Genomic DNA, 16,276 nt, shown 5'->3' with positions numbered 1-16,276 from the left:
TACAATTTTACAATTTCAGTCTAAATTACAAAACAAATTACTATATCATTGTAATTCATAAGAAATAGGAAGATGTAAATGACAAACCCACATGACATTTGGGCATTGTTGCACCAAAGTAATTTAAGTAAACTATATACAAAGATCAGTAGGCTGCAGTAGTAACAGATTATTTAAACTCAAATCCGAACAGAATTTATAAAGATGATGTAAGGCAAATGAGAATCAACTATTTTTTGTATCAGAAGAATGAATGCCCTTTGACATAAAACAGTAACATGTAAGTCACTTTCTAATTAAAGCATTTCTGCTGGATTATCACCAATGGTGAGCATCTGTATTTAAAAAGATGAGGCAGTGCAGCATTCAAATATATAGCTCTTTGTCTGTCCATCTGTCTGTCTCCCCACCCCTTTGTTTTCTAAGTTAACAAAAACAACAAGCCTTCAACTGTGCTCAACCAATTTCCACTCTGCAGCCATAGTACAATGCAGTCATTTCGCATTGCTCGCAACGACACACATCAAAAAGATTTCAGTGATCTTATTTCTAGAAAGTACTTTTTCTTTTTATGTAGACAATAACAGTGTTTAAGACAAAAAATATATAGAAAAGTGGTATTACGAGTAGTAAAACATAACTGAATGAATCATACAGCATTACTTGCTGCTAAGCATGTTATACTGTGTGACAATTCAGACTGTACTGTATGCACTGTGGTAATAACTAGTTTATCACAAAAAATGCTTCTAAAATTACTTCAGAATCAAAACAGAAACAAGATAGGATTAATAAGTAACAAAAGAGTAACAGTCTGCATTATGCTATGCCACTTGATGAATAGAAGTTTTATTGTCTTCAGTCTTTAGATGGTTGTCATTACAGATCAGTGGCATACAGTCTTCCACAAACAATAAAATAAAGGAAAGAGTGCATAAATGTGAACACAGTCAAAAAGAACAATTAGTATGAGATTATTTTATAAGCATGAACAAATAACCAAAACACTGTGATGCTTTACTGTAATCACAAGCAATTAAACATCAGTGCTTGTCATTTACTAAGTTTTCTGGGTTGCTAATAATACATTTATTTACTTTTTATTGAAAACGAATTATTATTAGCTTGTTTACAGGGAGATTCACTCAACAGGCAATTCAAATTATTGTCTCATGTAAAAGAAAATCATGAGTAGCTACAGTAAATAATTATTACACTAATGAAAGATCCACGATGTAAACAAATACAAAGAACTATTTACTCCACAGATAGAAGGTGCTTAAGACATTTTAACACATACGCACATATACAGATAAGAGTGCACTTGGGATCTGGGCTGGGAGGACGGGGGTGGGGGAGGGGGGGGGGGGGGCACAGGGTGAGGTAACTCTTGTTGCTTTCATCATGAATGATATAGTTATAAATTTGCACAGCAAATGGTTCTAGGTGTTCTTGCTGCTGATCAGTATTCATTATATTTTCTGCCTTTCTTCAAACTGACATTGAATTGATAAGCCTGTGTGTCAGGGCAGGAAGCATATTTGGTTTCTGAATAAAGAACTCCACTAAAAAAACTTGAAGTGTGCAAGACCATGTCATGCAAAGGACACAGTCAATATTCACTTACAGATTTTTCTTTTTGTTTTTTGTAGAAACTGATTAATCTACAGAGTGTACACTTTTCATTTGCCAGTTAAGAGAGCAGATTTTTTTTTTTTTAGAAAAAATGTGAGGTGGCAGGCAGCTTGGAGGGTGTATGCCAGGAGTATATGTAGCTAAGTTTGTATAAATTGGTGTCTAATTACACAGAATTACTGAAAAGCAGCAGACATCTTCCTTGATGCTAAACAGCGTTATCATGGACAACAATGAATAAAATTTTTTCAGCATTAAAATATGGACACCTCACAGTATGGACGAGAATATTTATGGCCATGAAGTGTGAGTCACTGCAAGGTATCCAGAAAAAGGATCATCTCTTTGGTTGACAGTGATCTGTGGAGGCAGATGTGCAGATCAGTTGAAAACTGGGTAGCATTCTCAGAGGACATGTCACAGAATGGCTGAAAGGTGCAGATCTCAGAAGCTAAGGCAACCACTCTGTATGGTGAACACTACGAAATGCAGAGAGTAGTGAAATATTAATACCACCAAAGCCTACATGACCTGTATTTTGTTGTTAATAAGAAACAAAAATAATACGCAACAGTAAATTGGACTACTTCCTCATGAACAGCTTCAGGGAAGCTATACATGCCTTTTTATATTGCCTCTTTCTGAGGGTTGTTGCAAGGAGCAGAAGTCGTAAACAGAAATTTACTGCCTTCACAAGACTACATTATATCTAACCGGAGTTGCAATTGCTTCTCTAAGCAGCAGTCTTGAAAACATCTGTGAAAGATGTTTGGGACAGTACTTCGCGTACCACACAACAATGGCAGCGCAGATGATACTTTACATAGTATTTTTTGGTCACAGAAATTGGGCAAATTTGTCCCTTTTTTAGATTCATAATCACAGCAGCAACAAATACACACAGCATATGCACTAAGAGATTTGTTTGGGCAGAACAATACTTTTGAGCAATATAACCCAGGAACTCTCTCTTATTTTTATTCATCCCCTCATCTTTTATTGGCATTTCACTTTGCTTATACGTATCTGCTATCATTACTGTGGATCTCTGTATCTGCATCTACAGATATAGTTCCTGGCACCAGTATTGAATTCCAAATATTTTTGTGACTGGCTATTTATCTGGCCACCTACCCAGAACTCCACTTGCTTCAAGGCTATTCCCAAAGGGATGTTTGATTTCCTTATCAATCCCCCCTCCCCTATTCCCTTCCCAAAATTACTGGCATTATTATTTAACTTTTGAGAACTTCACCCTCCAACACAACACCTATGAAATTATGGTTTTAATACTCTCAACCCAGTACACATACTATAAAATGACCATCGCACCATCAGTTAAATTTACAGAAGAAATTCATACAAGTCTTGTATACAGTAATACACAGATAGCACCAGTTTCTGTGAGGAACTTCCTCTAAATGCTCAGCCATATTGTCATGTAGAGACTACAAAAAATATCATCACTTTCTAAACACCCTTCCACAGATACGTACTCTCTTGTTTCTGCTTCTGGTATGCTTACTAATAACACAAGTGAGTCTTTTTTGTTGCAGAAAAAAGATCTAACAGATTTCCAGCACAATGGTACAAAATATTCACACTTCATTTAACTGAAGGCATAGAGATTATACTAAAAGATGTCACACATATTTTGTTGGTCTCTTGGAGACACTACATTTCCACTGGTAACAAAAATGGATGATGTCATAGGAAGATCAACACATACAGTTATTGTCTTATTACTATAACAATAAAGAGTTTCATGCAAAAATATAAATCAACAAAAAGGAAAGTAAAAGTCGAATTAACACCATTCCAAGTGAACAGCTTTGCACAGAAACAGTCATGCATAACCATGAAATTATCATCAAATTTTAGTCCTAACTAGTATAGAACAATTGTAGCTTTGCTACAGCTGCATATGTGTCTCTTTTTGAACACATCACATTTCAGTTTTATCTAAACATTGTGTGTATATATATGTACATAATAATAAATAGAATCCATCCTTAAGTTTTACTGGCTGCATTTATAATTCATGCTTGCTCCAGTACTAAGCGTTCACACAAATGTTTCAGAAACAAATGTTTCAGAAGAATGCTTTCAGCAAAAATTTAATTTACAGAATTGGAACAAAGTGTATCTGCAGAGAAAGTCACTGATATCCCAAATAAAAGCTTTAAACTTTAAATTTAGCTCTAGACATGATTCTAATCCCCTCCCCTCCTTCTCTCTCTCTCTCTCTCTCTCTCTCTCTCTCTCTCTCTCTCTCATGCACAACAAACACATCAGTTGAGAGTGGGGACAGGAAGAGGTGAAAGAATGAAAGATAGATAAATAGGGAGAGTGACTTTCATGTATCATAAAAGTATCAGATCTACAATGCAAATATTATCTTTGCAATGGAAAGAAAAGTATTCCGCTGCACACAAAATAACAGAAAATAAATAACTAATTTTAAAAATGACAAAGTAATATAATGTGATGCCATAACGTGAGATAAATTTCTTTACTCATACTTCCTATAACAAAACACACACACACACACACACACACACACACACACACACACACACACACACACACACACACACACACTTCTTTTTTCAATATGTTGATAGAAACTGCAAAGCAACGATACTGTATGGTATCACAGATTAAGGTACAACGTGTCAACAGATGAATATCACAATGTGGAAGCATTTTTGCCAGTTAAAATGTAAATCTTCATACTCCAACTTCCATGGGAAGTGAAAAATCCTGCACAATGTGTCATTTTACAAAAAAGCCACGACATTTACAGAAATTAACAGGTACGATTCCAGTGCCTTAAGTGCAGCTATAGATTAGGTATCTATTAGTACAGAATATATGGAAACCAAAATCAGTCTGTGGTATCTGTGCTTTCACTACAAGTCCTGTCAAAAGGGTTTGAATCGCCACCATCTATCTTACTTGTCGAACGGTGGGTTCTGGTTGCACTGTCAGATCGCTCAGCACTTAAGTTAGCTCGGTGCTCACGCCTCCATTTGAGAATTGCTTTCCATACTCTCAACTCGACACCACCTCTAAAAAATTGAGAAAAAATGGAATACTCACTGAATAGTATCAGTAAATTAATACTGTGTATAATAAATTCAAGTCCTTGGGGTTGAGCATACATGACAACATTAACTTTTCTCTCTCTCTCTCTCTCTCTCTCTCTCTCTCTCTCTCTCACACACACACACACCACACACACACACACACACACACACACACACACATCAACATCCCAAAACCTAGTGCAGTATCTAATTAGGTGACATAACTAAAACGTACTGTGCAAGGGTTTAGAAGAGCTGGAGAAACACATGTTTTAATAGTTTTAATAAGTTACTGAAAGAAAAACCATTAGCTCACAATCATTTGAAGGATGGGAGAGGGAACTGCTCATGGCCCTATAGCCTTATTGACTGATCCATCTACGCTTTCGTATGATGAAATTTAAGATTCCGATAAGAAATTTGAAGCTGGATGATCCGCTGGAGATACGAGTTGGACCCTCACGCCTTCATATCCACAATGCTACATGGCACTGTTTCAGAAGAGGCACAGGTAGCAATAGTGGATAATGTACCGAATAATATGGTTGGGTGCAAGGGGCTTTTCAAAGAAACTGTCATGGATGAGAAGATCTCCATGAAGTGACAAAGAAGAAAGTTCCGTAGAGTTGTGGCAAAGGTTAACTGATCAATAACCTAGACATGATACCTGACACTATGGCACCAAAAACAGAACATGATTGTTGTTGTTGTGGTCTTCAGTCCTGAGACTGGTTTGATGCAGCTCTCCATGCTACTCTATCCTGTGCAAGCTCCTTCATCTCCCAGTACCTACTGCAGCCTACATCCTTCTGAATGAGCTTAGTGTATTCAACTCTTGGTCTCCCTCTATGATTTTTACCCTCCACACTGCCCTCCAATAGTAAATTGGTGATCTGTTGATGTCTCAGAACATGTCCTACCAACCGATCCCATCTTCTAGTCAAGTTGTGCCACAAGCTTTCCTTGCCATTGCCAGTCTACATTTTATATCCCTCTACTTCGACCATCATCAGTTATTTTGCTCCCCAAATAGCAAAACTCCTTTACTACTTTAAGTGTCTCATTTCCGAATCTAATTCCCTCAGCATCACCCAACTTAATTCGACTACATTCCATTATCCTCGTTTTGCTTTTGTTGATGTTCATCTTATATCCTCCTTTCACGACACTGTCCATTCCCTTCAACTGCTCTTCCATGTCCTTTGCTGTCTCTGACAGAATTACAGTATCTTCAGAGAACCTCAAAGTTTTTATTTCTTCTCCATGATTTTAATACCTACTCTGAACTTTTCTTTTGTTTCCTTTATTGCTTGCTCAATATACAGATTGAGTAACATTGGGGATAGGCTACAACCCTGTCTCACTCCCTTCCCAACCACTGCTTCCCTTTCATGTCCCTCGACTCTTATTACTGCCATCTGGTTTCTGTACAAATTGTAAATAGCCTTTTGCTCCCTGTATTTTACCCCTGCCACCTTCAGAATTTGAAAGAGAATATTCCAATCAACATTGTCAAAAGCTTTCTCTAAGTCTACAAATGCTAGAAACGTAGGTTTGCCTTTCCTTAATCTTTCTTCTAAGATAAGACGTAGGGTCAGTATTGCCTCACGTGTTCCAACATTTCTACAGAATCCGAACTGACCTTCCGCGAGGTAGGCTTCTATCACTTTTTCCATTTGTCTGTAAAGAATTCACATTAGTATTTTGCGGCTGTGACTTATTAAACTGATAGTTCGGTAATTTTCACATCTGTCAACACCTGCTTTCTTTGGGATTGGAATTGTTATATTCTTCTTGAAGTCTGAGGGTATTTCGCCTGTCTCATACATTTTGCTCACCAGATGGTAGAGTTATGTCAGGACTGGCTCTCCCAAGGCTGTCAGTTGTTCTAATGGAATGTTGTCTACTCCGGGAGCCTTGTTTCGACTCAGGTCTTTCAGTGTTCTGTCAAACTCTTCACGCAGTATCATATCTCCCATTTCATCTTCATCTACATCCTCTTCCATTTCCATAGTATTGTCCTCAAGTACATCGCCTTGTATAAACCCTCTATATACTCCTTCCACCTTTCTGCTTTCCCTTCTTTGCTTAGAACTGGGTTTCCATCTGAGCTCTTGATGTTCATACAAGTGGTTCTCTTATCTCCAAAAGTCTCTTTAATTTTCCTGTAGGCAGTATCTATCTTACCTCTAGTGAGATAAGCCTCTACATCCTTACATTTGTCCTCTAGCCATCCCTGCTTAGCCATTTTGCACTTCCTGTCGATCTCATTTTTGAGACGTTTGTATTCCTTTTTGCCTGCTTCATTTACTGCATTTTTATATTTTCTCCTTTCATCAATTAAATTCAATATTTCTTCTGTTACCCAAGGATTTCTACTAGCCCTCGTCTTTTTACCTACTTGATCCTCTGCTGCCTTTACTACTTCATCCCTCAAAGCTACCCATTCTTCTTCTACTGTATTTCTTTCCCCCATTCCTGTCAATTGTTCCCTTATGCTCTCCCTGAAACTCTGTACAACCTCTGGTTCTTTCAGTTTATCCAGGTCCCATCTCCTTAAGTTACCACCTTTTTGCAGTTTCTTCAGTTTTAATCTACAGGTCATAACCAATAGATTGTGGTCAGAGTCCACATCTGCCCCTGGAAATGTCTTACAATTTAAAACCTGGTTCCTAAATCTCTGTCTTACCATTATATAATATATCTGATACGTTTTTGTGTCTCCAGGGTTCTTCCATGTATACAACCTTCTATCATGATTCTTAAACCAAGTGTTACCTATCATTAAGTTGTGTTCTGTGCAAAATTCTACCAGGCGGCTTCCTCTTTCATTTCTTAGCCCCAATCCGTATTCACCTACTACGTTTCCTTCTCTCCCTTTTCCTACACTCGAATTCCAGTCACCAATGACTATTAAATTTTCGTCTCCCTTCACTGTCTGAATAATTTCTTTTATTTCATCATACATTTCTTCAATTTCTTCGTCATCTGCAGAGCTAGTTGGCATATAAACTTGTACTACTGTAGTAGGTGTGGGCTTTGTGTCTATCTTGTCCACAATAATGCGTTCACTATGCTGTTTGTAGTAGCTTACCCATACTCCTATTTTTTTATTCATTATTAAACCTACTCCTGCATTACCCCTATTTGATTTTTTATTTATAACCCTGTATTCACCTGACCAAAAGTCTTGTTCCTCCTGCCACCGAACTTCACTAATTCCCACTATATCTACCTTTAACCTATCCATTTCCCTTTTTAAATTTTCTAACCTACCTGCCCAATTAAGGGATCTGACATTCCACACTCCGGTCCGTAGAACGCCAGTTTTCTTTCTCCTTATAACAACGTCCTCTTGAGTAGCCCCCACCCAGAGATCCGAATGGGGGACTATTTTACCTCTGGAATATTTTACCCAAGAGGACGCCATCATCATTTAATCATACAGTGAAGCTGCATGCCCTCGGGAAAAATTACGGCTGTAGTTTCCCCTCACTTTCAGCCGTTCGCAGTACCAGAACAGCAAGGCCATTTTGGTTAGTGTTACAAGGCCAGATCAGTCAATCATCCAGACTGTTGCCCCTGCAACTACTGAAAAGGCTGCTGCCCCTCTTCAGGAACCACACGTTTGCCTGGCCTCTCATCAAATACCCCTCCATTGTGGTTGTACCTACAGTACGGCTATCTGTATCGCTGAGGCACGCAAGCCTCCCCACCAGCGGCAAGGTCCATGGTTCATGGGGGGGAGGACATGATTACAAATATGGGTCCAGTAGTTGTCTATTTTTCTTTTTTTATTTATTTAGAACATGATTACAAATACAAACAAAATAATAAACAAGTACTGGACCCATAAAACATTGTGTGATCTCATATCTTTTTAGTAATGTTGTTAAATGAAAAAGGATTGGAATAGGACATGTAAATGCAACTTAAGCCTAATGACAATATTATGAAAGGAATAGACTGCTATTCACCATATAGTGTCTGAAACATACCTTAAGCACAATTTGCGAAGATCTGCACGTGTGATGTACAGTAAAACATCATCTAAACAGTATTCTTCAAACAGAAACTGTAAATAAATTGAAAAAAAGATATAAATATGTTGAATAAATTATTTGTTGTTTGTAACAAAACAAAAAGAGAGAAAACATACCCTGTCAATAGTGGACTGGTCTAGTTTCAAGTTCTGCAACCATTCAATCAATCGTGCATCAGCTGAGCTATCGGTCACACTGATCTGTGGAAGCAGACCTGCAGGGGAGCTTGCAGCATCATTTGAGCTCACTGATCTATGTGATCCATAACTGTGAACATAAAACAATTGAAAATTTACAACTGAAATTCACTCTTGTTGAGAGTTAATTATTTTTCTATGGTTTATTGTTATATGTTGTGCAAGTTGTTTATCTACATGTTCCATGAATTTTTCAAGAATGCTGTAGTAATTCCTCTTTGGTCAGTCAGTTGTTTCTCATATAGGCATGGCATATGCGAATATGTTATTTTAAAGTGTACTCCTTTAAACATAATTAAAAGCAGAATCTGTCAAGAACACTTCAACATTCTAATGTTTATCACCATTGACCTTAACAGCTTACATAACCTACTCCAGGAAACCTGCAATGTAAGTTGTGAAACCACCTTTTTCTGTACTTGACAGGACTTGAAATTAAAATCACTTTTGTGAAAACTACAGGAGTCTATTTTCGAAACTTCATTTACTAGACATTATTACAATCACAAAATTGACATTACTGAACTGTAGTAGAAAATTATTACTTGGGATCAAATGACAACACCAGTTGCACTTGTATTTTTAATTTTGGTTACCATGAATGGTTTTGGCCACCATGGCTGCTTTTCAGAAGTTTCTGTACAAAAGTGCAAAACAAAGTGCAGTGGAATAAGTTACATGCAAAAGAAAGTGTCAACAAAGCTCAGTAAATAAATAATATTGCATAAGAATTTATCCACCAACACCATCAAAACAGCATAGGAAAAAGTAGTTTGTGGACAAGTTGTTATCCAACATTATTTATTGTACTATGCTTCTTTCACAACGTCTATTGTTAATTTCTTTCTCACATAACTTATTTGGGGCGATTATAGTGTACGAGTCCAATTCTTGGCTTTGAGCTACTTTTCATATGCGAAGGAAATATGCAGCCTGTATCAAATGCTATCTGTGGTGTCTTTAGTAAGTGGCATAAATTATTCTGTTTATTCTGATAAGTCACAGTTTCCAAGGGTGTGGTTAGGCAGGAAACCAAAAGCACAGCTTACATTACTGCAAGTAAAATGAGTAGCAATTATATTTATAATCTTGATTCTCACAAATATCTGGCTGTTTTTCCCAAACATGGCACGATTTCTCTCAGGATTTATTTTTTTGGTATTGCTTTGTCTACTTGAGCTGTAGAGCTCAATTTGTTATCAATTTCACATTTCACAATTTTTTGTGAATTTTAGCTGTATCTTGTACCTGTTGTGTTTTCTATATTTTACTATTACTGTGATACTGAGATTCTTACATTACATGTTAGTAGGGTGACCAGACATCCAGATTAATCCGGACATGTCCTCTTTTTTAGCTCTTTGTCCAAGGTTCGGGCGGATTTTTACAGTGTCCGGCTTTTTTGCAAAGTTGAGCATAATACAGTTAAATTTACAGTTTCTTAAATACTTTAACTATTGTCACAGCCTTCGCGATAAACACACACGAAGGCGGTGTTAGTAGGCGGCACAAGGATCGTCGATGTTATCGTTGATTGACCTATAAGCGAATGCAAATATCAATTATTTAAAATTTTTGTTTCGTATCTTCGCTTTGTATTGGCTTGGCTTCCTGTAATGCATGTCATTTGTGAGCATAATTTTTAACCGAGTGAGTTACGTAAAATATTTGGCTAAACCTAAACAAAAGTGTACATTTTCTGATGTCCTTTCCTGCAAATATCCTGCTTTCAAGAAAGGGAGAAATGAACTTGAAGTGGAATGTAAGATTTGTGGAGCTGGAATGTACGTCTCAGTGGCCAATAAAGGTAAGAAATAACTTGACAGATTAACTGTCATGGTTTTAGTTCATTGTTTCATAGTCACTCAGTTTATTTGTATTCAGAAGGTTAAAGTGCATGTTTTCATGTCGTCAGCTGCTGCTTGAATTGTAGATGTTGGTAGCGGTGCGTCAAATGAAGGGAGGTGAATGGTCTTAGGTTTTTCGCTTTTAAACAATTCCGTGTTGTTGACATAACAAAACAATTGACGCCACACTGTCACCACAATTACTGTTTTTAATTTTTTTGTATTGCTCAGTTAATCACCACCTGACCATCAGTAACAATTAACTACTAGTGTACCGGTAATTCCGGGCAGTCACGTGACTTGTCCAAAGCTGACGGGTGGTATCCTCATCTGCAGTTGACCCGTTTGATGTGTCCTCTTTTTTCTTTCTTTGTCCTCCTTTTTGAAGCTGTTTGTCCTCTTTTTAAACAATTGCATCTGGTCACTCTACATGTTAGCTTCTCGCTAGCAACAACCATATTTTTCTATAGTTGTACCATTAGTTTCTGCATCTATTATTAAGAATTTCATTATTCCATTTCAGCATCATGAAAACATTTACAAGTATTGGTCACCCTTTTGGGTTGTTGCGTGTGTTGCATCTTTGGTTCTGGTATGATGTAGCTAGAATTGCTAGAATTTACTTGCTTATTCCACTGTACTTTGTTTTTCAGTTTTGTTCAGATAACCACTGGAAATTGACCACTGGCCAAATCCCATTGTGGCAATCACAAATAAAATTGTAAGTGCAACTGGTGCTGTCATTTGATCCAAAGTAATACTACAGTTGCGGAACTTGCAGCTATATGATCCATAAGCTGGACAAAAAATGAAAAAGTGTATTGAACAACTGTATGCAAGCATATTCTGCTTAGAAAGACCTTTCTGAGGGCTTGCAAGTGTTGCAACACATTGAACCAAGTAGTTCAGAGTTCCTATAATAGCTTAAGTGCACTTACAGTATTGGAGGATTTTCGTTGCCCACTGCTGTTGGCAATTTGTTATCACTGATCATAGTATTGGTCATAGTATACAGTAACCAATGAGACTCACTCAATCTCGTCACTTTGAGTATCACAAATATTCAGTTATTCTGTGTATGACACTTTGTTAAGTGAACAAAGATTACTTTAATTTGTATGACACACAGACCATTTCTTGCTGCTCGGTTTTATCTTTGATCAGCTGGCCACTAGGTGCTGTCATATGTAGCTTAGTACATTATTATACTTGCAAGTGATTTATTTATTTTTATTTATTCACATGTCAAGTTCCGTAGGACCAAATTGAGGAGCAAATCTCCAAGGTCATGGAAAGTGTCAGTACATGAACTTACAACATAAAAGTAATAACAGATAAAAATAAATGTTCATGAAGCTGAAAGAAAATCAGTCCATAAGTTTAAGCAAACCTCGACAGAATAGAAGGAGTGACCCATGAGGAAAATCTTCAGTTTCGATTTGAAAGCGCGTGGATTACTGCTAAGATTTTTGAATTCGAGTGGCAGCTTATTGAAAATGGATGCAGCAGTATACTGCACACCTTTTTGCACAAGAGTTAAGGAAGTCCGATCCAAATGGAGGTTTGATTTCTGCCGAGTATTAAACGAGTGAAAACTGCTTATTGTTGGAAATAAACTAATAGTGGTAACAAGAAACGACAATAAGGAATATACATATTGAGAGGCCAATGTCAAAATACCCAGACTCGTGAACAGAGGTCGACAAGAGGTTCGTGAACTCACACCACTTATTGCCCGAACCGCCCGTTTCTGAGCCAAAAATATCCTTCTAGAATGGGAAGTGTTACCCCAAAACATAATACCATACGACAGAAGTGAATGAAAATAAGCAAAGTGGACTAATTTACTTGTCGAAGTATCACTCACTTTCGATACCGTTTGAATAGTGAAAATGGCAGTATTAAGTCTTTGAACAAGATCCTGAATGTGGGCTTTCCACGACAGCTTACTATCTATCTGAACACCCAGGAATTTGAACTGTTCAGTTTCACTAATCATAAGCCCGTTCTGTGAGATTAAAACGTCAGGTTTTGTTGAATTGTGTGTTAGAAACCGTAAGAACTGAGTCTTACTGTGATTTAACGTTAGTTTATTTTCTACAAGCCATGAACTGAGGTCATGTACTGCACTACTTGAAACCGAGTCAATGTTGCACACAACATCCTTTACTACCAAGCTAGTGTCATCAGCAAACAGAAATATTTTAGAGTTATCCATAATACTGGAGGGCATATCATTTATATAAATAAGGAACAGGAGCGGCCCCAACACTGATCCCTGGAGCACCCCCCACTTGACAGTACCCCACTCAGATCCCACATCACAGCCGTTATCAACATTGTGAATAATGACCTTTTGCTGCCTGTTGCTAAAGTAAGAGGTGAACCAATTGTGAGCTACTCCCCTTATTCCGTAATGGTCCAACTTCTGGAGCAATATTGTGAGATCAACACAGTCAACACAATCAAAAAATACGCCAAGCATTCGAAACTTTTTGTTTAGCCCATCCAGTACCTCACAGAGAAAAGAGAATATGGCATTTTCAGTTGTCAAACGACTTCTAAAGCCGAACTATACATTTGATAGCAAATCGCGTGATATAAAATGATCAATTAACCTTACATACACAGCGTTTTCGATAACTTTTGCAAATGTTGATGGCATAGAAATAGGTCTAAAATTATCTACATTATCCCTTTCTCCCTTTTTATAAAGCAGCTTTACTACTGAGTACTTTAATCGCTCAGGAAAACTGACCATTCCTAAAGGAAAAATTACAAATGTGGCTAAATACAGGGCTAACATGTGCAGTACAGTACTTTAATATTCTACTATACACTCCATCATAACCATGAGAGTCCTTAGTCTTCAGTGATTTAATTATCGACTCAATCTCCGTCTTGTCTGTATCACAGAGGAGTATTTCAGACGTCAATCTCGGAAAGGCACTTGCTAAGAAATTTATATGCTTTCCTGTTGAAACTAAATTTTTATTTAATTCACCAGCAATGCTCAGAAAATGGTTGTTAAATACTGTACATATATCTGATTTATCAGTAACAGAAATATTATGACTGCGAACTGACTTTATATCATCAACCTTGTGCTGCTGACCAGACACTTCCTTCACAACTGACCATATGGCTTTAATTTTATCCTGTGAATTAGCTATTCTATTTGCATACCACATACTTTTTGCCTTGCTAATAACATTTTTAAGCACCTTACAATACTGTTTGTAATGGGCTACTGTAGCTTGATTGTGACTACTTCTAACATTTTGATATAATTCCCACTTTGTTCTACATGATATCCTTACCCCACTAGTCAGCCAACCGGGCTGTCCATTACTGCTAGTACCCCGTTTAGAATGTTCTAATGGAAAGCAACTCTCAAAGAGCATGAGAAATGTGTTATGGAAAGCATTGTATTTATCATCTATATTATCGGCACTATAAACATCTTGCCACTTTTGTTCCTTGACAAGTTTTAAAAAACTCTCTATTGCTGTTGGATTAACTTTCCTACGTAGTTTGTAATTAAATATGACATTGGTTTGAGTACAAAAACCTTTTAGTGTTAAAATTTGTGTGTTATGGTCTGAAAGGCCATTCACCCTTTTACTAACAGAATGCCCATCTAGTAATGAAGAATGAATAAAAATATTGTCTATGACTGTGCTACTGTTCCCCTGCACCCTAGTTGGAAAAAACACAGTTTGCATCAGATCATATGAATTTAGGAGATCTACCAACATCCTTTTTCTTGCACAAACATGTACAAAATTAATATTGAAGTCACCACATATAACTACTTTCTGGTACTTCCTACAAAGTGAATCAAGAACCCTCTCTAGCTTAAGCAAAAATGCTCTGAAGTCGCAGTTAGGGGACCTATAAACAACAGCAATTAGAAGTTTAGTTTCACCAAATTCAACTAATGCTGCACAACTTTCAAATATTTGTTCAGTGTAGTGTCGTGATACATCTATGGACTCAAATGAAATACTGTTTTTTTATGTACAGAGCCACTCCCCCACCCCGCAAGGAACTACTTGAGAAACAGCCAGCTAATCTGTAGTCTGGTAAAGGAAGCCTCTGAATTATAAAATTATTTAAGTAGTGCTCTGATATACCAATAATTTCAGAGTTAACATCTATTAGCAGTTCACTAACTTTATCTCTAATATCTCTTATATTTTGATGAAATATGCTAATTCCTTCTCTACTTGGAAACAATACATCCTCTGGAGGTGAGCCCTTAGTTAGAGGCACTTCCTTTAAGCAGGTATACCTATCAGCTGACTTCAGTCTAAAAAAGGTGCAGCTCTAACACCAACTACTACAGGAATTTTTCCATGAGTGATACCACTACCACCACCACCACCACCACCACCACCACCACCACCACCACCACCACCACCCCCCACTACACTGTCACCTATAAGCTTAGCCAGCCTCCCCTTCCCATACCTATTGAGGTGCAGGCAATGCCTAGTGAAACCCCATCTACTGATAGACCCAACTGGCACCACTGAGATGTGATCCATGCCCTCCGCCATCAATGCCCTCCCCAGCCCCACATTAACGCGCCTAACAGCCGCATTAAGGTGAGGCCGATCATGACGCTGAAACAGTTGCACGAAATGCACATTAGTGCCACCAGTTTGAGTAGCTATCTTAACCAAGTCACCACTGACATCTTATTCCCCGTCCCTATCGAGACTGTTCCCTGTCAAATACACCGATGAGCCAAAACATTATGACTTCCTGTTTAATACCACGTTGTTCTACTTTTCAAACACAGTAAACAGAGATTCTGCTTGGCACAGATCCTATAAGTCCTTGACAGGATTCCAGAGTATGTGGCACCAAATGTCTATGCACAGGTCAAGCAATTACCGCAAATTATGGAATGGTAGTTTACGGGCATGCAGCTGCACCTGATATGTGTTCCAGTGGATACAGATCAGGCACATTTGCTAGCCAAGACATCTATGTGATTTCACTATAATGCGCCTCAAACCAATGTAGCACAACAAAGACAGTTATCCTTCTGGAAGATGTTACTGTAGTTCACTGCTGTCACTATGCCTTAGATTACAACAACAGATCCCATGGAAGCCCAACTCAATGTACCCCACAGCAGAGTTCTACCCTCACCGGCCTGCATCTGTTATGCAGTGCATGTTTCGTGCACCCACTCACCTGGATGATGGCATGTAAGGATCCAACCATCAACCTGGTGCAACAAGAAATGTGATTCATTTGATGGGCAACATGTTCCTTTTGATCCACAATGAAAACTCAGTGATGCGGTGACCACTCATAGATGACAATGTCATTGGGTCAACACAGGAACACATTCGGATGGTGTGACGTGGTGCTACATGTTCAACAACGTCCTTTGAATGGCATGCTGTGAAACACTTGTACCTATACCAGGATTGTACCCTTTCATCGGA

The 16,276-nt window shown here is 37.9% G+C and overlaps 1 protein-coding gene across 1 annotated transcript in view; it reads right to left on the bottom strand.

The window, feature by feature from the left end:
- Positions 1–2,906: 2,906 nt before the first annotated feature.
- LOC126090833 (mitogen-activated protein kinase kinase kinase 15-like) overlaps positions 2,907–16,276 on the bottom strand; it is a 183,302-nt gene continuing 169,932 nt past the window's right edge. Inside the window, 3 exon segments of the mRNA XM_049907015.1 lie at positions 2,907–4,706; positions 8,723–8,799; positions 8,884–9,034. Of these exon segments, the coding sequence (XP_049762972.1) occupies positions 4,523–4,706; positions 8,723–8,799; positions 8,884–9,034 (412 nt within the window). The 3' untranslated portion in view covers positions 2,907–4,522.

The sequence above is a fragment of the Schistocerca cancellata genome, chromosome 1, assembly GCF_023864275.1.
Source record: "Schistocerca cancellata isolate TAMUIC-IGC-003103 chromosome 1, iqSchCanc2.1, whole genome shotgun sequence".
NCBI lineage: Eukaryota > Metazoa > Arthropoda > Insecta > Orthoptera > Acrididae > Schistocerca > Schistocerca cancellata.
This window is presented reverse-complemented; position numbering and strand designations above follow the sequence as displayed.